Source organism: Egretta garzetta, unplaced genomic scaffold (assembly GCF_000687185.1).
Source record: "Egretta garzetta isolate BGI_Z169 unplaced genomic scaffold, ASM68718v1 scaffold152, whole genome shotgun sequence".
In the NCBI taxonomy this organism is placed as follows: domain Eukaryota; kingdom Metazoa; phylum Chordata; class Aves; order Pelecaniformes; family Ardeidae; genus Egretta; species Egretta garzetta.
The window spans coordinates 2128887-2154227 of NW_009259037.1; the positions used below are offsets into that span (position 1 = coordinate 2128887).

Here is a 25341-nt window from a genome sequence, read left to right on the forward strand (position 1 = left end):
GGCAGGGCTGCTCTCCATCCTTTCTTCCCCCAGCCTGTATGGATACCTGCCCTGAGACCAGCACTGCAGAAGCAGCAGGCTTAACAGGCTTGTTTATTCCTCTGGATATGCCTGTGAAGAAATACAACAACTGAAGAAATAACAACTAATTCCCGTATAAAGGTCAAAATGACCTGAATTGAGATGCTTAAGATTTAATGGAGTACGCTGGTGTCAGGAGGCAGAGGTTTAGATGACCTTTTTTTATAACTGTGTATGTGCCATCCTGTTTCACTCTCCTCGCCTCCCCCATTTGTAGGCAAGGTTTAAAATGTATAGCCGGTGGGCTTTTAATGAGAATTTGTATAACAGAGTAAGGTGGATGGGGGAGAAAATGGGCACTGTAACATTCGGAAGGAGGAGAAAGAGTAACAAGTACATGTAAAGGTCAGGTGTCTGTCTGAGCTGCAGGCAGCATATCTGAGGAGAAGGGAAGCAGCACAGCCAGGTTTGAGTCAGCCTTATGATGATTAATGCTGCCATAGAGCAGGTAGAGCAGCTGACTGTCATCATCCAAGAAGTCACAGGAATATTTAATGTTCTTCCTAAAATACCAGTTCTTAAAGTGGTGTAACTATCCTGAGGTGTTAATCAAAACCAAAGGTAAGCAGAAAAGCAAACTTAAGAGCATGAAAAGTCTATGTTCCTCTCCAAAGCTCAGTAGGTTCACGGCACCTTCTCTGCATCGTTAAAAGCAACCCCGTGCAACCTCCTAACCAAAGAGTGCATTGCCGTGATGTTGGACCCCAGAACAGAGACGTCCGTGTGTGACCATATTTGAAACAAGATTTAAGGTGAAAATTAGGGGCTGCATTTCCAAACCTTTCCACAGGATAAGGAGTTGCAGAAACAAAAATCATATCATACATCTCTGTTCTTGTGAATCTTGCAGTGTGTATGCAGAGTACCATGCCTAGGCATTAGATTGGACACTAGGAAAAATTTCTTCCCTAAAAGGTTTGTTAAGCACTGGAAGGGGCTGCCCAGGGAAGGGGTTGAGTCCACATCCCTGGGGGGATTTAAAAGCCGGGCAGAGGTGGTGCTGAGGGCCAGGGTTTGGGGGTCGGATGGCAGGGTTAGGGTAACGGTTGGGCTTGCTGATCTTAAAGGTCTTTTCCAACCTAAGCAATTCTGTGATGCTACCCAAGACGCATTCCTCAGACCTCAGAATCAAATAGTTGACAACGCTCTAGCTCAGATTTGAGGCTGCTTTATACCTTCATGAGATAAAAAAGAAAACACAGTGCCGCTTTTAGAAATTGCTTCTGGTGTTTCTATTTCAGGCATGGGATTTTAGCTAGGTGTCTGGTTCCTGCTTCACTTTACCCCATCTCAAAGTCCTAGTTAATGCTTGATGGCAGTGGGCAGAGCATGCCACATCCCTGGGAGCGCTGGGTGGGTTTGTGCTGTACACCACAGAGTGTCTGCCCAAGAGAAGAAGCCCAGGTCCCTGCTCGCGTACTAGCACAAACCATCAGACAGTGGTAGCAGAAGCAGGGATTTATCGTTATAAAAACTCAGGTGTCTTCTGCCGGCCCTGATTCCCTGCTGAAGTGAAGGCCAAGTTTTGTGTTCCATGTCATGCCAAAGCAAGGCATGGTCCTTCTGAGATGCCTAACAGCGAGCCACACTCCACCCAGGATGTTTGAGAAATGTGTACCAGACCACCCCGGCATCATAACTGTTTGGCTTTAAAGCAGTGCTCTTGAATTAGGTATTTACATTTGTTGCCTGTAAATGCCTAGATTGATGAGTATTTTTTCAAAGACCTGATTTTAAATCTAAGCGCTGACCCAGCAGAAATTGTACGTATGGGAAAGCAATATTGGTCCTGGACTCTGTCGTATTTTACCAAAGGCGACAAACTATTTTTTCCCATGTTCTTCTGAAAGAGACCAAATCCAGAACATCATGTGCTTCTGTGAATCTCAGTTGCTGGGTGTCACTTCAGTCTCCCAGAGCAGCTTTGAGAGACTCGTGGATCCATTTTGATGCTCAACAGGTCTTCCCCCTTATGTCTGCATTGCAGGGGGACGGCCTGGACCAGGGAAGGCAACCAAAGAAGTTTCATCCTAAAAGATGGAAAAGCAAGCCCGTGTGCTGTTAGAAAGAGATTTGCTCCTTTGGCTTTTGTCTACTGGTTTCTCCTATATCACCAAGGGAAGTCCTGGTGTCTGCACCTACTGTAACGATGCTTGGATTTTTCCTGAGTAGCGCTAACATGAAAAGTACACAGTTCTTGTCATTTTTTATAGCCTGATGTTCTATACTTGGCATGTAGATGGTTAAGGGAGAATTTGATAAAAATCTGCGCCTATCTGAATGATATATGTACCAAGAAGGAGACGCAATTGTTTCAGCTAGTGAAAGAAATGTAACTAGGAAAAACTAGCAAAGGCTGAATATCAGGAAATGCATCATGACAGTAACATCTGTTGGCATGCAAAGTAATCTCCCTTTGAAAGTGGTGGGATCAGCATTGCTTCTGACATTCCAAGCTCGATGAGACAGAATCTAATTTGATCTTCAGCATGCTTGGCTTCCAGGGAAGCTGTCTGTATGATCCACTAGATTTTTCCCATCTCTAACTTCTGTGACTCTGTCTTTCTGACTCTCCCTGGGTGATGAAATATCATTATAATCTTTTGAAATAATATATCGGTGCCTGGAGAGCAGAGAGTGATTTTCTCATTTGCAAGTGAGAGGCAGTGTGTTAAATTACCATTCCTGTCATTAACTGGATTAAGTAAAAAATTTGATGTGTTTAAAAGAGGACATTTCCCCCCTCCTCAACAAACCGCCGAAGACTTCATGTTGGGGAGGGCTGGGAAGGTGCGGGTTAGAAGTTTAAATAACATTCATCATACTGCCTGAAGCTTAGGTTAGTGGAAGCTGCTTGACACCTGAAAATGTTTCAGCAAATCTGACAGGTGAGAAAAAAAAACAGGAGGGATAAAGCTTGGCCTTCTGGGCCATCGAAGCTTCCACTTGTTAATTTGGCTCTGGGAAATGTGAAAAAATCCACTGTGCTGATAAACAGAGTGACTAACTAAATAAGTAATTTAACTCAAGAATTGCACTTTTGCATCTTTGGAAAATGAATGAGAAAGTTGTGGTGTTGCTTCAACTGATGTTTTTTAATCGTATCCAGCAGTGGATGCAGTTCTCGATAGCATTTGTTTCTGCCTCTTCATGCAGTGCAAAAAATTGATAATCATCTGGTACTGCTGGGCATTGTAGCTGACAACACTTGAAACTGCAGACATGGTGATGAATTGCACTATGATATATTCATGTTATTTTGATCCCTGCTCTTTCAGAATTACATTGATCCAATTAGGTTAAGTAGCTTGCCATCTAAATTAATTTACTTTCCTCTATTAATCTCCTTTACTGTGGGTCAAAACCAGAAATGTAAACCAATCTATTGCATTGCATATCTTTTGGAGGGAGGTAATTTAATTACCTAATAGATACATATGTTGAATTCATTGTTTAGTATGTTAAACAGTATTGCCGTAATCGGAGAGTGAAGTGGTGCACGCTCAGTTGTGGAATTTGAGTGCTTGTTACACTTGGTTTTCATAGCCTTTCAGGAATTGCCTTTACATGACTTGCTCTCCCTGGGTACTAATGCTGCGTGCTTGTTCGGCTATGCAGCTTTTAAGATATTAGACATTTTGAAAGTGGGGATAACAGCTTCTTCCTCTGCCAGAAATTGTTGGACTCCCTGGTGAGGTGTCTTGTAGAGGTCCCCAGCCTCTACAGTGTGGAGAAAACCTTTCTTCTGGCCTGCTCTCAAACTAGCATTAGTGCCGTGCGTGGCAGGAAAACAGATGCCTCAGCAATGATGTCTTAGTTATTAAACTGAAGGAGTGTTAATGCAGACCCCTTGAAAACGTCCTCATTTTCTTAAAAAGGTCCTTCAGTGGTACATGAAATTTCCATGATTTGAAATCCTACTTCAGCTTCTACATTGGGCCATATTTTTTATTATATTTAGTCCAGTGGTGGGACTCCATCATCTCGGTGCTCTTGCCAAGTCTTTTACTACTCACATTGGGAATTCTTATTTTCAGCCATTATTTTCATCAAGGTACATAGCAAACTTACACCCTGATGAAACATGCCTGACGGGGAGATTGATGACAGCTACACCAGGAATTTGTTTACCTGCTATATTCCCTCACTTTAGTAAGTAGAACTTACTCTACTTTGAGTAGACTCAAATGAAAATGAAGCATTGATGTAAGGGAATGAGATCCAGTGGCTGGAAACTGAACGTTGGCACAGTCAAGTGAGGTACAAAGCCCAGTGTTTTTACATTGAGCTTAATTAACTGTTAAAAACTTACCAGGCTTGTGATAGCTTCTTGATCATGGGAGATCTAGGCAAGGGCTCTATACAATAAGAAAAAGGATCTGGTTCCATCACAGTCGTAGGACTAGAAGATTAATTCAAGTCAAATAACCTATGTAATGCGACAGGTCAGATTGCTGATCACAGCGCTCCCTTCTGGTATTAAAATCTATGAATCTATGAAATATTTTCTAAATCTGTGCCTGAGGGTAGAATGAACAGAAGCAGAAAGGTCACCTTTATCATCATGCTGTCAAACACTTTGGAAATAGCAGAGCACAAATCGAGTGTATTGCTCGCTCACTTTGCCCTTATGCTAAATCTGTTGCCCTATCCCTTGCCTGTATTTTGTCCCATTAAATAAAAATTGCTCCAGTATCGTATATGAAATCTCATTTCCAAAAAGTATGCAGCGGATCTCTGTTGGCTTCAGCAGCAATGAGATCTTACCTTTTGCCTTTACAAAGGTAATGAATGCTTGCTAAGTGCAGGAATTAGTAGTAGCGTTATATCAATAATAATAATAATTAAGAAAGCAGCTGCTCCTTGTGATAATGAGACAGTAGGAAACGTGGGTACGGCGCACTTTCAGGCAGGCCTTCTAGGGGCTGCAGGCACAAGAGGTGAGATAAACATAGGTGTCAAGCGCCATCTGAGACACCACAGGGTGTCTGAGGTGTCCCTGCAGACCTGGTTGATGAAAAATATGGAGTACCTAAATCAATGGCAGGTGCTTGGTTGGGCAACCAAATCCTGCTCTAGGTGTGGTGGTTGGCTGAGATCCAGAGCTGGTACAACCCACCAGACGCTGCGGTGTTTTGACATTTGGTATCTATTGATGCGCTAGTATTTCCAACAAACTGAGAAACGGAAAGGGAGAATCTGTGCCTGAATACTCCTTGTGTTGGGGCTTTGCTATCTTCATCTTTTTACGTTGCCATTTCCTTCTTTTTTCTTGTCTTTTTGTTTCGTTTTGTTCCATTCAGCATCTTTTTCCTTCTATCTTAAGACAGAGGCTTTTAAAGATGAGGGTTTTTTCCCTAATAGGTGTTTGTACACTTCCTAGCACAACCAGCTCCTGATCATGACTGGGTCATTGGATATTAATGTGATGCAAATAAACCAGTAATGAAAATTAAATGTTTTTTCATGTTCTAGTTTATACAAAGTGCAAGGAAAGTGTACCAAAAGTCTGTACTAGTTCACACTAGTATCTATGCAAGAGTGTAGCATTAACCAGCTTTAAGTAAAGGAAAGGGCCTGGTTTGATCAGATGAACAACCCAAGGGAGAAAAGCTTCACTGTGAAACCCTATGCCAAAGATTTTTGATAGCCTGAACTCTCCAGTTTTCTGAAGGTGTTGGTGGCATTAACCTTTGGTTTCTTCTATACTGTGCTTTTGCATTTCACTAGAACGTTTCTCAAACTCAAGCGTGTTTATTTTGAGGAACATAGCTTAACACCTATGTTAGGGGTAAATGTGAATATGTATTTTTCCTTCTGGCCTTGTTAGAAATGCTCTTTAGATAAGTTGAAAACCAGATCAATAGCAAGACTTTTTTTTTTTTTACTTAAAAAAAAAAAAAAAGGCAGATGCTTCTTTCACTATTCCATGAGATTACTACAAAAAGAAAAATTTTCATAGTTGTCACGCATATGCCCCTCTCTGGAGATTTCCGGAAAATGGTAATTGCAAGTCACAATTTTGCAAATCATTGCCAAAGGCAGGAGAGGAAGTGTGGAGAGAATGAAAACAAATTGTCTCATCACAGTCACAGTCTTTTGCTGTCTCCTGAAACATCATTTCAAGTTGTTAGATTGCCATGTAGAATATCCTTTTCAGATGATCAGAATCAATCCAGTACTCTAACTTCTGTAATGTTCCTGTAGTGGTTTTCCTTGAGTGTCAATGGAAGAAGTTTGTTTCATTTACTGAGAGCCAAACTGGTCTTTGGGCAGTCACTCGTTGATGAATACAACTCAAGTAACACAGGGAAAACGTTTTCCTTTTCCACAAACCACCATTACTTACCAGTACTCCAAATGTCTAGATTTCAGATTTAACATAAAATGTGTTGAAAATTACATGGGAGATTCAATATGAGATGTGCTGGCATGCAGTCCTCAGCTGGAAGTCTGGAAACTTGTAGCCTTCTCACAGCTAACGAAGGAAGTGTTCAGTACCACGGCTTCAGTATTTGGAGTTATATTTTTCCTTATTTCGCACACAGCCCCAGTAGTCACTGTATCATTAATGCTTGGCTTTGATCCCTATCTCAAACGGAACCACTAAAGGACAAAAGTTAAGGTGATGTGGCCTTAATATTACATCTGCTCTATTTTTTTCAGGGGCCTGTTAGCCAGCAGTTTCACAGAAACACATTATTTGAAAGACGGCACTGATGTGGTTCTCGCACGCAATTACACGGTAAGGTTGGTGTTTGGCGGGGAGATGATGCTTCATCGTTAAAACCCAAAGTGCTCTCTGCCAGGATCTGAGCCGTGGGATGAAACAGCTCGATGTGTGATCTTTTTTTTATTGTTGCCTTCAGTACCTTTTTGACTGCTGTGATCCTACACATGAATTTTTAGAGAGGGAATTTAAAGGCAAGCTGTGAGGTTTTAACCAGGTGACTTTTAAAATCTGTAAGATTTATTCAGCTTCTTATAAATATACCAATTAAAATTTTATAATAAATGCAGCCATTGTTGATCAGTTATGGTGAAAAGTCCTGGTTCAGTCAGGAAGAAAGCCCTAAATATCTGATTTCCATAGTACAGAAGCTCACATCAGGGGTTTTGAAGGCTTAGGTGTAGCCATGGCTGGGGTTTGGGAGAGGGCGCTGCTTGTTTGGATTTATTTTACCAGACCATACAACTGTTATGGATATACTTTATACATATATATACGTATGTATGTGTATATTTATGTGTACATATACATATCAATATGACTAATATGATCCTTGTTAGAATCTGTAGTTAAAAACTGCTTTTTACAAATAAAAACCACTTTCAGGCAGTGATGGTTTTGTCCTCTGACAGTATGAATGCCTTAATTAGAAACAATGCAGCAAGCGATTTTAATTACAAAGTTTATCTTTTAACTGCCCAAGTCCTATAAAGTATTTGTTATGTTATGTTACTTGTTTAATGATGCTGTCAGAAGAGGCATCGTACTTTGTGTTCCCATCCGTAATGGGCTTTGCTGGTATCAGTGCAAGGCATTATTCCAAAAAAGCATCTTCACTGTAGCCCCAGACCTCCCAAGTAAAGCAGTCCTTTTGAAAGCTTTCAGTGGTTTCTTTTTTGCTAGGTGCTCGTATCTTCTTCAAAATCAGGTAAGCAGAAAATAGTCATTTGTTTTAGAATCAGGAAGGCTGTATGTACTCCTCGAGGAAGTAAAAGGAAATGAATAAAGCAGACAACTCTTTGACAGATTAACCTACATTAACATAAATATGTGTACAGCTAATGGCAGCTAGGCTTTCCCTTACTAAAGAAAAAAAAAATCCCTTTTCATAACGGCAGTAGGTCACGATTAATACTGACAATGCATTTTGCTGCCTAAAATATTTTTTTGAGCGATCAATGAATTCATTTTTCATTAAATGCTGCAATATGGTCTTTGTGATTTTATTTTTATATCTCTCCTTCACTGAGGACATCAATACAGTCTGTAGTTGAAACCAAATCCAATTTCCTTATTGCAAAGTCGCTTAGTCAAATTCTGCTTGGAGGTCAGACCAAATCGGGTTTGTGGAGGTGTCGTGTGGGGAGTTTCTCTAGCACACGCATCAGTGTCCAGGTTATTTTTTCTGGTTTGTAGCACCTGAAAAATATTTGCAGTTGTCAAAAGCTGGTATTTATTAAATGATCTCAAGTAAGGGTAGAGTACTGCTTTAAGTATGACAAATCAGCCATGGTAATTATTTGTTTTTAGGGGGTCATCCATTTTATATACTAGTTTACAGGAATAGAAAGATTTGATAGGAGGAAAAAAAAAATCCTGCAGTTCAGTGGAGTCACTGAGCTAGAAATCAATTTTCTACCAGTCCAATTGCAGGCCATGGTCTGGTAAGTTTACATTTTCGATATTGAACTTTGGTATCGTATAGCATGTGGCTCTCAGAGAAGCTGTGAAATGGGCCACAACAAGAAGCTCAGAGTTAATAAAATGACAAGTTGTGTGCAGAGAGGGAAAGAAATCAGGGCCTTTGCAATAATTCACTCATCGATGAAGACAGCCAGATTGCAGCAGCAGCCTGTGCGGGACGAGATACCCGCGTGCCCTCCCATTTTCACTGAGGACTGTGCTTAACACTGGTGATGCTCAACCCCGAGGATGGACTTCTTAAGAGCTCTGAACTGGCCCTCTGCCTTAACTTTAAGTGACAAGAATAAAACTACTTTATTTTTGGTTTTAGAATGTTTCAGGGTGACTGTATGAGAGTCCGTGCTGAGGTGGGGGGTGTTGTTTTTTCTTCTGTCTTATCAGCTGGATGCAGGTAACTGATAATACTAAAATAAGGTGAAACTGTACGGTCATGCTGAAAACTTTGATGTCCATAGCAATTGTGACTGAAACAATTACGGCCAAAAAATTCAGTCTATGACTTCCTCCCTTTTATTGTGTCTTTATCCTTGCTAATGTGTTACTGACTCTTTATGAGTACTGATGATAAAAATACTCAAGAGTAAAACACTATTACCCTGTTTTTGTCATTTCTTTCACTTGAGAAAAGCTACTGAGATTTGTATTTTAAAAGGCAGATGCTGCTGTTCCGTGTTAGGTTGCTCATGTTGGAAATACAAATGCTCGAAACAAATATTTTTCATGGTATAACCTTATTTACAGAAAATTCGTATCCGAATTATTCCATCTTGCCCAGCATTTTCATGGGTATTGCTTTCTTTAACAAAATCAAGGTGGTCTTTAGAAGTCTGCTATGTGAAGCTTTGTAAATGAAAACCATGCCCCAAAACTGAAAAGGTTAATTAATGCAGCTAGATGGATGTGAATGAACCGAGTAATAAAAAGGCACAGTGAGATGACAGGTTGAAGCATGAGTGATAACTTTCCTTTGCACTAATAAGATAGGAACCTTTTACAACAGTGTTTTCGGTTTCCAGGTGGCATTCAAAGGAGCCACGAGAAAAGAAATGCTGGACGTGACACAATCGTTGCTTTCCAGCCAGTCACATAATTGGGAGTGTAAAATAACCTTTAGTCAACAATAAAATTAACCTTGATTCCAGACAGATACGTGTGTGTGCTGAGAAAGTATCTCTGTTGCGGGTGCCTTTTGCAAGCAGTGAATTATTAAGGAAATACAATAACCTAGCTGCAAAATGAAATTGGATTGTTGCCTCTCAAAATAGAAGACCCTCTTATTCTTGGTTGTTCTTAATAACGTGCAGCCACTCAGTTGGGTAATTCAATAAAAGGTTTCCTTTCCAACCTGTTTCCCTTCCCCTCCATTTGCTCTGTGATTTTTTTCAAGCTAGGGGGTTGGGATTGGCTTTTTTTATACTTCCCTTTATAGATAGCTACCTCCTATAGGCATACATAGATGTAAATGACCTTAAATGAAAATATGCCTGTCTATAGAAAGTAGTAAAATGTGTCAGCTGATTTGTTCATCTGACTAATTGTATAAAATATTCCATATTGCACCTTTAAATACAGTAATACAGGAAGAGGTTGTCAGTCATGCAATTTAAATATCATTGGCCCTCTTTAAAACCAAACAAAACAACAACAAAATCCCCACTGCCCCAACCTCTGGGGTTTAAAAACACCCAAGGTTTCCAGTTAGGAATGCTCTGGACTGTTGAGTGCAGTGAATATTTAGTGGGGCAGGAAAGGTGCTGTCGATGTGCTTCTGAATGAAATGGAAAACAGCTTTGAAAACCATGAGACGACAAGGGAGCGAAGAGCTTTTGTGATTACTGAAATGTTTTCTCTTTTTCGCAACCAGGGTCACTGCTATTACCATGGCAATGTTGGAGGGTACCCCGACTCCTCAGTCAGTCTCAGCACCTGCTCTGGACTCAGGTGAGCCAATATTTCAGCAATGCTCGAGCTCCCTAAGGAACCATCCCAGTACTCGTTGGGGTTTTGGTTTTCCTTTTAATGAATGTATCGCTATCCATTTCTCAAATGTCGGTACGATCTCTGTAAAAACATTTTCCCTCTAGTTGCCCTGAAGAGAAGAAAAGAAATAGATAATGCAGTTTTCCATGATGTCCCTTCTCTCTTGCTGCCCATCCTTCTCGATAGCCTTTTGCAGCACCGCGGTGCTTGGCACGTTTTTGGGCTGGCAGTGCCTGGTGGCCCTCCAGTCCTCCTTGTCCTCAAAGCTCTTTCACCAGTGACGGCAGGACTGGTTTGCAGCTGCGAACTCATGCACCGTCCAGCAGCCTGATCATTAGGAGAGATTGCTTTATAAATATGGCTGTGGAGCTCAGTAAATTCCGTTCATGGCAGGTATGATGCTCAGCATTAGGGTTTTAGCTGCTTGTTAAGAGTAGCAGATTCACATTGCCAAAAACCAAACCGTCTTCTGAGTTTGAGAAAGGAACAGGCTGACAACGTTTTAAATACACAATGGACACAGTTCAGGAAACAATTATCTTCCTTACTTGGACAATCAGAGACTGGTATTTACTCACAGAGCTGTTCCAAATCACAGTAATTAACTGTAAATTGGCCCTAGTGTTCTCCCTGGAAAACCCAGTTTTCCTGTCATACTTCCAGCTGTCTCAACCTTTTCTGGGTTTGTTTAATTTATCTACAAACAGCATGAGTAGCTGGAGTCTTTTTCCCCTGATTTTGCATTTTGTGCAATAGTGGTATTATCAAGGCTTTTATAACGGAGCTCCGGGACAGACAGAAGCAGAGAGAGCAAAGAGTTTGTTACCAGGACCCCTCTCCCTGTCGGATGGACCCCTTTGCTGTAGTGGATGGGATTCCTGTGGCTCATTCCCACACAGGGAGGGGTTTTATGGGTGCTTTGGTATGTATCTGGCATCTTCCACAAGTTTACTTTAATTAACCCCTTGCATGGACCATGGCAGTCTGTGTTCAGCAGTCGTTCTTGCAGTCTGTGAAAATATAATGCAATGCTCTTGGTATTTTAGTTAAAGGGATGGCGTTGCTGCAAGGTCCACAGGGAAAATTTGCACCGTGTGGGACAGGGTCTGCAACAATGTCTTCTTCCAGAGCTACCTAAGAAATTAAGAACTCTCAAGAGAAAATACCCTTCTCCACATTAAAAGCATTTTCTTTCTTCTCTAATGTGTTCTTTTTACACTTGTCGAGCTCACAGAGTCGTTTCCCATTTTTAGGTAGTCAGGTACGTCAGGACAACATATGCTGGCAATGACATTCTTCTCTCATCTGGCACTATCTCAGATAAATCCCCAGAGTGCCAGCTGACAGTATTAGGCTCCTGCCTCATAGGAAAAGTGTAGCAGCATCTTTTTCAGTACAAGTTTTCATAAGTTTCCCTGCCAATGCATGTTTTGCTTTAGCAGGAGAACAAACAGGGAATATCTCGGCATCTGTGCCCATTTAGCTGCTGCATTCACTGCTGAGGTTGGTGAAGAAGGTGTCCATGAGTGATAACAGTTTGTGATCAGGGTGCTTGTTGACTTACTCCACAAAACTCATTTCACATCCTTGTAGCCATTAGTAATAACTCTCAGTCATTACCTGTGCTCAATCTGAGCCAGTGATGTCTGTTTGAAAGGTTTCATAATGCACTGTCAGCTCCTTGAACCATCCAGGCCTTCTCATTAAAACTGGTTAGGATCAAAAGGCCAAGTGCTGTGAAATCCCAAGTAGCTGCACTGAGGTCCTGAGAGAACCAAGCATCTTCCAGAATCAGGCCCACGGGTCACCATATACCTCTACCACCAAAACGTTATTGTAGCAATGTGTCCCTTGAGAATTTGGGTGGAAAGATCTAGTTGAAGATGTCCCTGCTCCTGGCCAGGGGGGTTGGACTAGATGACTTTTAAAGGTCCCCTCCAACCCAAACTCTTCTATGATTCTGTGATTTACTGCACGTGATCCAGTCTGAAATAATACGAGGATAAATAGGGCAGTTCAAAACTACTTCATGGCTTACTTTGCTGGCAACTTTACTCATCTTACAGCTTAAAAGAATAGTTATGGATAGGATGGGATAGGATAGGATGAGATGGGATGCTGTACTTGCCCAGCAACTTGCTGGAGTAGGAATTCTTGGTTTTCCATGGCATGGTGAAAACTGCAAGTGTAAAGATGTAAGAGATTGTGTGGCCATGGAGCCCCGGGTGAGGACAGTCCCCAGGGCAGCTGTTTCGCTTGCAGCAACCGATGGAAGGAAAGACTGGTCTCGTTCTCAGTCTGTTCCTGGCTTTGTGACAGTTTCTAAGTGAATTGGACGGATCTCTGTGTCTCAGTTTCTCCATCTGTGAAATTCATTTAATGATTCTTACCTACCCCACACAGCTGTTGCTCCCACTCCTACTAGACAGGCACCTTGGGCATCGCTCCAGGTGTGGATAGGTAGGGACTGTGTCTTTTCCCCCAGATTAGGAGAGTTTATTAAAAGACATGAAAGTAGTAAAAAATAATAGGTTCTACATTTTAGCATGCTCTGAAGCCTTAGTGCTCAGCAGTAGTCAAAGAAGCAAAAAGGATCATAGGAATTACTGAGACAGAAATAGAGGATAGAACAAAACCCCTCATTACAACTTTATAAATCCATAGTGCACTCACATCTTGAATTCTGCATGCAGTTCTTGTTTTCCCCTCCCCATCCCCATCTCAGAAAAGAAGCATTATCTCTAGAAAAGGTACAGAGAAGGGCAAAAATTATGATCAAACGTATGGAACAGCTTTTATCCAAGGAGAGAAAATAGACTAGGACTTGTCACTTTTGAAAGGAGACGGCAGAGAAAAGGGGTACGATGAAACAAGGTTGAATGTCACACTGAAGAGGGGACAATTGCTGAATTATTTTTCATAACCCCCAAATCAGGAGACATCAAATGAAACTTTAGAGCAAAGGAAAGTATTTTTTTGTTCACTGCGTAACGTAGTTGTGGAGCTCACTGTCACAGGCGGGTGTCAATATAAAAAATATCAGTAGATTCAAAAAAGATAAGGCAATGTGGGGAGGGGAACTGGAGGAGCCTCTCCAGGGCTGTCAAACCCAAAGATGTCCCTGACACACATGCTGTCAGAGCTGGGGGTGCCAACTGGAGTGTGCTTGTTATCTTCTTATATCTCACCCCTAAGTATCTGCTGTTGGTGAGGGCCAGGGCCAAGGTGCTGGGCTGGAGCAACCTTGCTCTGCCCAAACACAACCATCAAGTTCTTACTTACAGTGCAGCCACATGGTTGAGCATTTGAGATGTGTTATTAGCTTGTAAATATGACATGATTAGTCTATGACAAGCCTGCAGGAAGAATAAAATGTGAAATCTGCAAACTAAGACAGGTTTGTCTAGTTTACATTTTTCAGGCACATAGAGAGGGGGTGAGATATAAAGATAAGTGAGAAGTAGGCTCGGCTCTCTTACACGCAGACACTCATGTATTCCAGCTATGTTATGTCCTCTCAGACATAACATCCAAGTGCCTCATTTCATATAGGATTACAATGGCATAAATAGTTGGATTGACACTGATAGCTGCCTAAAATGCAGGTTAGAGGAGAATATAATCATGCCATAATCTGTATCCTGCTGGCTCCTCCAGAGGAGGAAGAGCTGAATGGCAGAGAGGAGCCGGTAAATGCTGAATGCACAAAATGGGAACAATGGGTAATCAGGATTTACAGCGCTTCCATCTGGATAAGAAAGCCAATTAGACTGTCAAAGCTTGTGGGAAGGTGAAGGTACGACAAAGTCAAGTCGTTTCCTTCCTGTCTTCAGGAAATACCCTTCTGTTTATCTAGCTCAGAGGCTCTTCAAGTTTTTAGCAAATAATTTTGGCCTGTAGCCACCACACACATCTTCTGTGATAAATTTGTGTAGACTTGGATGATTTTTTTTCCCCCTATTACTTTCTCTGCAAGCGCAGAACCTAACAGATACAGACAAAAATGCAGCCTGAAGAAGAGCACAGTCTCCATGGTCCAGGGTCTGGCAGAGGATACGGGCACAGGGACATGCAGCTACAAAGGCATCTGCACTGACCTCTCTGGTGGGGGGAGCTTGAAAGGTGCTCTCGGAAATGCCTCGGTAATTTAAGGATACAAATCTCACAGGAAGCCTTTTCTTTCTGAAACACCAAAGTGCCCTTGAAAATCCTAAGAATCCCTCAGAGTTGCCCAATTGCTGGATAATAAGCCCATTCACACATAGAGAAAGTATTCAGTCATGGTCCGACCTCATCAGTGAGTTGAAAGATGCTGTGTCCATAGTGACAGTGATGGGGATAATGTTCCAGAACTGAATAAACAGTCGTTTTTAATGGGATTACATAGCTATGCTACAGACCGTCAATACTAGAGCCATCCATTTTTCAAATGGTCTGGCTGAACTCACTGCATCCCAGACGCAGTCAGCTGAAGGGGGGATTTAAATATGACACTCCAGACATCGACTATTTTAAAAAGGAATGGAAGTAGGAAACCAGTGAGAAAAAAAATTTTAATTCCTCATGACTCCTCAAGCATGATTTCCCCGCAAAAAGGGAGATTTCATCCAAAAAAGAAGTTAGGAGAAAATCCCACTTGAGAAAAGCGTGGGTTTGGATGTGTGCTTTTTCTCCACACTTTCTGAAGAGCTTTTAGTTCATATAAACATCTCGCATGGTTTGTAAGTTATCTGACCGTGAAACTACTGGAGGTTTTTGAGCTTAACATTCGAAAGCCTTCAGCTTCGGGGGTTTCATAGCTTCTTGTACTCTGGCTGTTCAAGTGGTAAACAGCTCCTGGTTCACAATCACCTCTGTGATCCAAGATGAACATTATGTCCATTTTTTGACAACTGTGTGCACGCTGTCCCCAGGTGCACAGTAATCCCCCGAGCATCGCTGCTACTGCTAGGACAAGCACGAGGGATGATCTGTACCCGGCTGTTTGAGCCTGCCCCTTCTCCATCAAGTCTGTTGTCTAACAACACTGAAGTTAAAAAAAACCCATGAAACTAAAACTAAAAATATTTTTAGAGATTTTGTGTCTTGAAAAAGCATCCTATGAGCCTTAATGTGATGCTTGAGTTTGAATCAAGCCTTCTTTTATCATTACGCCGTTTGCTGCACAGTGCTATGAAATGTGCTCGCTGGATTGGCCCCGATGCCGACGTCTCTTCCCTTCTTCATTTTTCTCTGCTTTCCTGGGTCTCTCTTGTCACCCTCCCAGTTGAGCTCACATGCGACGCTTTCTCTGATAACACAATTACTGTTTCTTGCAAGCCAAATGCTGGACATGGAATTGCATTATCGCTTTCAATTCAAGTAACTCCCTACTTAAATTCCAGGCATCAAAGTTGCAGACCAATACTCATTCACTTGGACAAATCAGCCTTGCGCTGAGAAAGGACTAAGTGCGTGCTACTGTCTCTGGGTATATGACTACATTTTAGACACTGTGCTACAGAATATATTTTCAGGTTAATGAAAGGCCTTGGCTGGAATAAAACATATTTGACTAATGATGTGGCTGCATAAGAACAGCTCTACCACTACTGCGATATGTGAACCCCGTAATGCTACTGCTTTAACCTGCATTTGAGATGTTGCCCTTTGTTGATTTGGGTCAGACTTGTTATTTTAATGAAATCCTGATGTGCAGTATAGTTGGATAACAGTATTAGCTGGGTCTTGTGTCATGCTCTTCACCCATAGGTAATTATTGTGTCAGGTTACTAAAATTTACCCCATTTTAAAGGTGGTGAACTGATGCAGAAAGAGGTGAAATGCCTGTCCGAGGCTGTCCAGGGCCAGTGGTGGAGACAGGAGTACTTCTGTTTCTGGAGTCCAGCTCCCATTCTCTCTATTTCCTGGTTCTTTAACGTTAAAGAAGAACCAAACCATTTGGAAAATACATAAAGATGACCTAGACCATTAGAAAAACAGCCTGCAGATCATATTGTTCATTCATCCCAATAGTATTATTCTGCAACTAATTAAAACAAACTAAAAGTGAAGTTTTCATTCACTACTTCATTTTTCTTCCTCTTTTGTTTGTTTGCCTGCTTACTTGCCTGGGAATTTGTTTTACAAAGTCTTGAGAATGTAGAATTGATAAGAAAAATAAATAAAAATGCCCTATCACTTTACAGATCACCTTCTGATATCATGCATGTTGAAAAATACTGCAGTGAGTAATTGCTGTACCTCCATCTCGAGCATCATGAGAGCAAGACTCCAGGGCCACGAGGCTCCAATTCTGTTATCTGTTCACCTAAAACTCCCATTGCAATCGGTGGTACAGCTGTGGGATTGGTCCCTTTACTTTGGAAGCTGTAGCATTAGTTATGAAATGAAGGTCCTGGAGGTTTTTAGGTGGCACATGAGTACTGCACAAAATTTTGCCATCTGTGGGCAGAGACCGACTTAAATGTGAATATGTGGTGTGTAAGCGTGACAGCCCTCTGTAGTCTAATTAATTTCTTACAAACTGAAAACATCTACATTCCTCTTCCAGTGGTAATAGAGCTTTTTATTATTATTGTCTAGAAATGAGTATAACTTTGAGCTTCATTAAAACCAAATGTTTAATTGCATTCATGGATATCAGATTTATTGATTTACTTAACTTACCCTGTATGGTACAGCAGAATAATATATAACAGTTTCATATAATGCTGTCCTAGCCAAGTTTTACTTCAGCATCACAATTTCTCAGACAAGTATGAGTTGATGGTTTGTGTTGGCAGGGCCTTTGCTTCTGCTGACAAGTTGGAAAAGAAAAATCCCATTTATATTTTGAGATTTCCTAAAGCCTGTTGATTTATGAAACACGACTGGCCTTGCATTAGGTTTTGTTTTGGTTTTTCTTTTTAAAATAATAAAAAAAAAATCACATTTGACTTTATTGACAATTTAAATAGTGGAATTATTCCATCACATTGCATTTCCCTAATTGAGAGATTCCTGGCAAGTTCAACACCAATTAATAACAAATTAATTATTTAAGTTATGTTTTAATTTCTTTTTCTCTGAGATGGAGAGAGTTCTCCCATCATAGACCATCTCATATACGCATTCCCCATGTGCCTATATGGCATGTAATGGCGTACAGTAGGCAAATACCAATGAGTCGTTCATGTCCAGAGCTGATTAACAGCAATGCGGATGTGGTTTAATTGCTGCTGACCACCAGACATGAGCAGGATTCAAACCCTGTTGAGAGGTAGAGTAAAATATTAGCTCAGGCTCAAGACCACACTGAAGCTGCTTCCAGTTGGCTTGGAGCCTGTGAACTGATGTCTGGACATGCTATATGGTATAGATTTTTTTCTTTTCCCTCCCTCTGTGCTACCAGTGATGAAAAGGACAGCCTCACAGTCTTAGATAGGGGTTGAATTGTCTCTTGTCTTTCCTGCCTGGCTCATTTGCAAGAGCTTTCTGACTTCCCCAGCATCAGTATGGTTTGGGACTGGGAAAAACACAGATGCCATGACTTAGATACCTGGAGACCAAAAAATATGTACTTTATATTGCATTTTTCCCAAATATTTATAAGCTTGGGAATTCTGGTAGTCTTTTGCCTGGTAGAGGTAATGGTAGAAATCCCACTGATTTCAGTACAAGTTGGTCTTAAAGAATAGCCACTTCTTGGGTACTCACAGAGTTGCTGAAATCCTTTTGGGGTTCCTTGTATAATTTTTGGTTGGGGAACTGTAGCTTTATCTTATTTAACATTATTGCCTCTTGAAAAATGGAAAAGTTGCGCTGTCTTGGTCTTTGGGGAACATGGGCTGACTCAGGAGCGTGGGAGAACCATGTTCAAGAGGAAGACACAGAAATGGTGTAGGAGTAACAGAGGCTTTTTTGAAACACCTGACAAAAGTGGAAGGAAAAAAAGTAATTCTGAATTTATTTTATTTGCATCAAATTTTTAGTACTGAATGACTGGTAGGTATTGTGCATCTAATCCTGCCACACCAAAAAAGACAGAAACCATAGCTTTTGACTAGGTACATTTTTAAGGTGCTGTGCTTGGCACTGATTGATGGGGAAAAATGCAATTGTAGGAAAAGAAAATTAGTCAAAAACAGAGAGCTGGCCAAGATAATTCATATTTGATACTCATTATCTTATTACAGATGGTCACAAAGCCAGGTGCTGATATCCTGTGGCAGCACTCAAAGGATACGTGTGCATTAAATGAAAAATATATTTTCATTTATGCCGAATCTGCGGATTTTTTTTACCATGGGATTGCTTCCCATGCAAAGGTGGAACTGTTCTTAAAGGCTCATGCTGTCGCTTGGGATGGGAGTCTCAGTGGCAAGGTGAATAGGTCGCCCTGGCTCTGGTGTGCTTGGTAGAAAACAAGATTAATCACTCTGCTATCTGTTCATTTGTCCATATCCTCTGCAACTAAAGAAAATAAGAGGTAAAGAAATGGTTATTTAGTTACTTTAGACAGTAGCTGGGTATACAAGGGGTGCATTGGAAACCTGGCATTAATGTGGCATGTTTTGGCTATGAACTCTTGACACCAAGATGCCGTCTTGAAAAAGAAAAAGAAAAAAAGAGAGAGAGACAGAGAGAGCGCTTTACCCAGTAAAAGGATACTACTAAGTCTCTCCCTTTCTAGTGTAAATAATTAAAGAAAATTATTTAAGTCATTTTTTTTTTAATGAGTTAATGTTCTAAGCAGGATAAAGTATAGCATTAAAAATAAAACCCTTCAGGGTTTTATGTTGGTTTTGAGTTGTCAGTAAAGGGAATGGTCAGGCTGGCCCATCTCAAACAGTGACTAATGGGCTTCTGCCTCCATTGCTGGTTCCAGCTGCCTCCAAAATTAAATGATTAATTGCACAAGGGAAAGACAACAATCCTTATTTGATTGTGCTGATTACAGAGTTGCTGGTTATCGGAGTAAAGGGAATACGTTGTCCTAGTTTCCTAAATTCTTCAAGGAATAAGGCAGACCTGAAAAGAATTTAGAACTGTAGGGTGTAAGGTTACTCAAATCATGGGGTGACCTGCTCGGAGGTCTCGCATACGTCACGCGTGCTATAGTGTATCCTGAGCTGTAGCTACAAGGGTTGCTGCGATAAATCAGCCCTGCTTTTCCTAGTGTGATCCATCATACAGAGCATGCCTGTGCGATGGGTAATTAATGTATCTTACCTGATTTGCCAAGGGAACTACAGAAGCTACAGATGAATTATCAGACCCTGATTCTTGGTTCAGATTGGTAAAGCAGGCTCCTGCGAATGCTGTTGCCTTTAACATCATGGGTTTCCAGTATAATTTTTTTTTTTTTTTTCTCTTGGAGTCTAGCTGTTCTAGTTAACAGTAAAAGGGTCATCTGTTGGCTTAGCTGAACTGACGCTGATGATGTTTTGTAGCAAAACTATGCAGTCAGCTTGGAATGAAAATGTCAGTTAACTGGTTAGGAGGTCAAAGATTTTGAGTTTCTTCATCATATCTTGCTAAGAATAGAATAGCTAGGGCAGCTTTTTCCTAATCATTTTACTTTTTATTTTTAAATCATCTTTATGGTGTCATTAACCTGCTTCTGGGTGCTTCCTCTTCCCTTCTTTTCTTTTTTTAGCTTTCTGCAGAAGAATTGTATGGAGACACGTATCGGTCTCGCAACAGTTGTAGTATCTTATCTTTGTCGCACTACAGACAGAAATAAAAAGAGCAGACACTTCCCATACACCCAAAAGACACACTAATAAAATACAGCCAGCTTTGGGCTGAAAATGATTGTTGTTTAGTAGTGTTTATAGACAGTATAGAGCAGTTTAGAGGAGGAATGGAGGAAGAATGCTTTGGCCAATTAAAAGTTTCATGGAATTCCAGGTAGGTAGATTGTAATTATTGCTGCTGAATCGTTGCCAGTGCTTAGGGATTAATGCCTTCATAATTTAAAGACAGGGAAGGAATTAGTAATGCGGTGCGCTATTCACTGTAGTGTCTAATTAATTGATGAATGCTTACAACAACCCCTAAGCGAATGCTTATCCCTAGTTTAGAACCGAGAAATGAGGTTTATAGGGTGCCCTTCTCGGGTCACAGTTACCCAACAAAACCTGATGTCCAGCTCGATGTTGGAATTACCTAGCCCCCTCCTGTGTGGTTGGCAGTATGTGCTCAGGATGCAAGTCAGACACTTGCAAGTTAGGCACAGAATATTAAATTCCTGTCTCTTACTGGACTTTCTACCTGAGCCCTGTCTGTAAGCCTACTCCATGCCTTCTTACGCCGTGCCAGCCCTGATGTGCAGTAGAGCAGTCTTTTTGCTCTGTGGTCCTACAGTTGCAGTTAAAATTACTAATTCCAGCAGCATTGTTGGAGATCATCCTACTTCATGCCATATAGTACCAGAAATCCTATTCCAGCATGCACAGACCATGGACAGCCATAGCACACTGCCTAGATTTCCTGGGCTGAGCTGAAAGAGCAGCCTTATGCCAGCAGCTCCCTCAACAGGAGGAACTGGAAAGCTATTCAACTTTTTGTCAACTGTTTTACTGTAGCAGCTCAGAATAATTGGGCAGGACCCATCACAAGAACCCACGCATGGCTTTTATTTGGGGAGTTGTCTGGAGTATATAGGGAGAGCGGTTTTTAGTCAGGAGGCAGCACATGAAGCCCAGAATTGGCTATGTGTCCTAGGTTCTTCCACATGTTTCTTGGAGCAAGGTGTTGTATCCCTTCCTAAACCCCTCTGTCCTCTTCGCATACTGTAGCTTAAAGCAGTGCCACAAGAGTGCTTCCTTCAGTGATGGGAAATCATAGAACCATAGAATTGTTTAGGTTGGAAAAGCCCTTTAAGCTCCCCCAGCCCAACCATTCCCCTACCCCTGCCATCCCACCCCCAAACCCTGGCCCTCAGCACCGCCTCTGCCCGGCTGTTAAATCCCCCCAGGGCTGGGGACTCGACCCCTTCCCTGGGCAGCCCCTTCCAGTGCCTGACAGCCCTTTTGGGGAAGAAATTTTTCCTAACGTCCAACCTAAACCTGCCCTGGCACAACTTGAGGCCATTTCCTCTTCTCCTAAATCTTTGAGATCCTCAGATCTTATTCTAATCTCTGAGATCCTCAGAGAGCAGGTGGTATTGCTGTAAAAAATTATTATTTTGGGTAGTAAAATGAGCTAAACAGGAATCCACTGGTTAATATATCTGAGCTTCATTCTGCTGCCTCACTGTGCAATGTTTAATAATCGATTTCAATACTGCAATGCCTCTTTCATCTGACAGAATTGATGCTTGCATCAGCATTCGGTTTAAAAGGTATAACGCACACTGCAGATCGTAATGAATACTTTCACTCTGTACCTTTTCTTACAAAAGCATTTCACCATGCTTTTGTTCATTACGGTTTGCCGTGGGTCCTCAGAAACGCGCACGTCGTGACTCCGCTCAGCAATGGCAATGCATCACTGGGAGAATGGAAAACACATAAAATACAAATATAATTTTGCTCTACAGTACAACACTTTAGAAGAGGAAAATTTTCTTTGAGCCATTGCTTCTTTTAGAGTATAGTGTGCTGCAATGACAAATATACAGCTTTCACGTTTCCTGCTCCACCCGACCATGACATTGTAAATCAGAGTTTTGCTTTTTCGTACTCCATCATTATTAAAACCTATTGTAACTTTCTTGTAGACAAACTCTTGAAAACCATGCATCTTCCTCTGTTTTCTTCTGTTACAGGGGAATTATTGTATTTGAAAACAAAAGCTACATTCTGGAGCCATTAGAAGGTGCTACGAGTGAACACAAGATCTACCGAGCAGAGAATTTGAAAATAGCCCCAGGATCCTGTGGCCACCAGCTGGACATCTCTGCCATGAGAGCTGTTGACAATGACACATCACACCATTCTCGAGCTGGCAGGGTAGGTGGATGATGCACTTTTCTGTTTCTGGTTTGCTGAGTACATCTCCCATAGCATTTCCATGCTACTGCCTACTAAAACCCTGTGTTACAGAGTCCTTGCTGAGCAAAACGTTAAACCATACAGTCAGCTTCTCTTGATGTCATGTGCTGAAGTGCATGCTTAAAATTAAGCGTGTGCTCACATGATTTGCTAAAGCTTTATTATTTTTTCTTGATCCTGCATGCATGACTTGGTTTTTACTTTCTTTTTGGTAACGAGATGGCACAGAAAAGTTAATGGTTTCATATTATGGTAATATGTTTTAGCTCACGTATGATTATAGCCAGAATATAAGACCCCATGAGAACACTGAGCAATGTCTGGAAAAGTTCTTGCCCACACAAATGGAAGAGAACACGATAGCTGCGATACTTTGCTAACATTAGGTTTTGAACCTTTACATTCAGTAGGAAAGTATCTTGTGCAGACAAAACAAATTCTCACTGTATTATTTTACAGATTTATTGTTTTTATGTAGGAAGAAATGCACTTAATGTGAAATGCATGTAGCTAACGGAAATTGTAGAAAAATAAATGAGCTAAAAACCAGGAAGAGGAGATACTGTAATAAGTTCATCTGAATATTGGATGAGGATTGTAGAAAAGTCTGGGCTAGGTGTTCAGAAATTATACAATGGTACAAATCTGTCCTCAGCATTTATTGAATGTCACATATGGGGATTTATACTTGCATGTAGCCTTTGCATCAGTTTAATTGTTAAGGAAAGCAACCTAAATGGCATCCCTAGATATTATTTATGTAGTGGAATTAAGTTATTTTACATTTTAGGAATACTAAATGTTACATCTAATCCATTAGCCTTTGCATATATGGGCTAAGCATATTTCTAAAAATGTGTGTAGGTTGAAAGCACTGGAAAAGTACTTTTCACAACTTTATTAAGGTTTCCTCAAAGCCTTTGTGATTTTTGACTGAATTTCACTGAAGTAATCAATGTAACACTAGGAAACTGAAATAAAATGTGTGCGTACAACTAGCTGATATAATCAAAGCAATTTTACTATTACCCTTATGGTTCTCACATCTTGTTGATGGCTTCAACTACGTGCCAGAACTCACCTTAAATATCTGAAAAATATTTTTGCTGTGGTTCAGTGGACCTAATTATAAAACCTGTCAACAGCCACATCATATGGATAGGTACAATATATATAATGAGTATGTTGGATACGCTTCTAATATATGAATTCTGAAAGTTGTCAGATGTAATGTGTGCAGTGAGTTTTCACATTTCAATGTTGTCATCAGCTAAAGCAGACTGTCAGGACATACTGAATAAAGATGACCTGCAAAGTATGGAGGCATAAGGCTGCTCTAAATTACACTGGGTGACAGAAGTAAGCAGAAATCTAATCTCATGTTCAGGGCATAATGAAAATTTCTGGCTTCTTGACAGGTTTGGGGCGAGCTTTTTGTTTAGTTTTTTTCCCCTGACCCCTCACTCGGCTACCTACACTAAATTCTTATTGAGCAGAGCTGAACCATGAGATCAATATATCACAAAGTTAGACTAGCCTTTGGGTTAGATTTAAATACAGATAAATGATGGGACAAACAGTAGACTCAGCTTCCCAGCTCCAAACATGAGATTTCATAGAGCAAGTCAGGTAATGTAGCAGATGTGGGCAGACACGTTTTGCCCTGCTGGAGCTGGGTCTCTGTCGCTACTGGGTCATTTCATATCTCAGTGGACCATCAAGTTGCAGTAGGGAGTGTGTTTTCCAGTTGAGCTTCATTGAGCTAGGATTCTACAGAAAGCAAACCTGATGTGTAAGACAGCCCCTACAGTACGACTTTTTTTCTGTAGCCACACAAAATAACCATTTTGGTGGTGCTGGTGGACCCCAGCTCAGCCAGATGAACCATTCAGGGCAAGTGGATCATGGAGAAAGAGAGAGGCTGCAACACTGCAGTGTGAATCCAAGCCTTGCCAATTCCCAGGTATTAGGAAGGGCTACAGTGGCATGGGACAGCAATTTTGTGATAGCACCAGTGTGGTAGAAGCAGGGGGGAAACGCAACGGTCAGTGGAACAAGGCATATTGTCTCCCATCGTGCATATCTATCATGGCTTTATTACTGACTCTTCGTTTTAATTCTGAAGGATTAACTCAGGCAATGGCTTGTGCATTGATGCAGTCAGCTGCAGAAAGCAAGCTGAAAGAAGTCATAATTAGGTATACTTTATAAATAAACATTGTATCCAAGGAATGCACATAGCCTTTGGGCAAATCACAGGAATGGATTCGTTATGCAAGTCAGTCACCAGAGGCTTACATGATTACACCCTGCTAGCCAATTTCTCTCAGGCTAACTCTCTCCAGCCCAAAGAGTTTTACTCTTGGTAAAAAGTAAATGGTTTAAACTGACTGATGTGAGAGAGGAGTTCTTATATCTTTGTATCTGGAATGTCTTATTTTTGCTCTTGGTTTGGAATCGCAGAATCATAGAATCCTAGGTTGGAAGGGACCTCAAGGATCATCTGGTCCAACCTTTCTGGGCAAGAGCCCAGTCTAGACGAGACGGCCCAGCGCCCTGTCCAGCTGAGGCTTGAAAGTGTCCAGTGTGGCGGAGTCAACCACTTCCCTGGGGAGATTATTCCAGTGGTTGACTGTTCTCACGGGGAAAAATTTTCCTCTCATGTCCAGTCAGAATCTTCTCAGGATTAACTTGTACCCATTACCCCTCATCTTTTCCATGTGACTTCTTGTGAAAAGGGTGTCTCCATCTTCTTTGTAGCCACCCTTTAAATACTGGTAGATGGTGATGAGATCCCCTTTGAGCCTCCTTTTCTCAAGGCTGAACAAGCCCAGTTCTCTCAGCCTATCCTCATATGGCAGGCTT

At 41.2% G+C, this 25341-nt stretch overlaps 1 protein-coding gene across 1 annotated transcript in view; it reads left to right on the forward strand.

The window, feature by feature from the left end:
- The window catches only part of ADAM12 (ADAM metallopeptidase domain 12), a 191025-nt gene that overhangs the window by 103551 nt on the left and 62133 nt on the right, over window positions 1–25341 (forward strand). The window contains exons 4-6 of the mRNA XM_009634874.2: window positions 6748–6826; window positions 10380–10456; window positions 22251–22434. Coding sequence (XP_009633169.1) covers window positions 6748–6826; window positions 10380–10456; window positions 22251–22434 — 340 coding nt within the window. The remainder of the gene's footprint in view (window positions 1–6747; window positions 6827–10379; window positions 10457–22250; window positions 22435–25341) is intronic.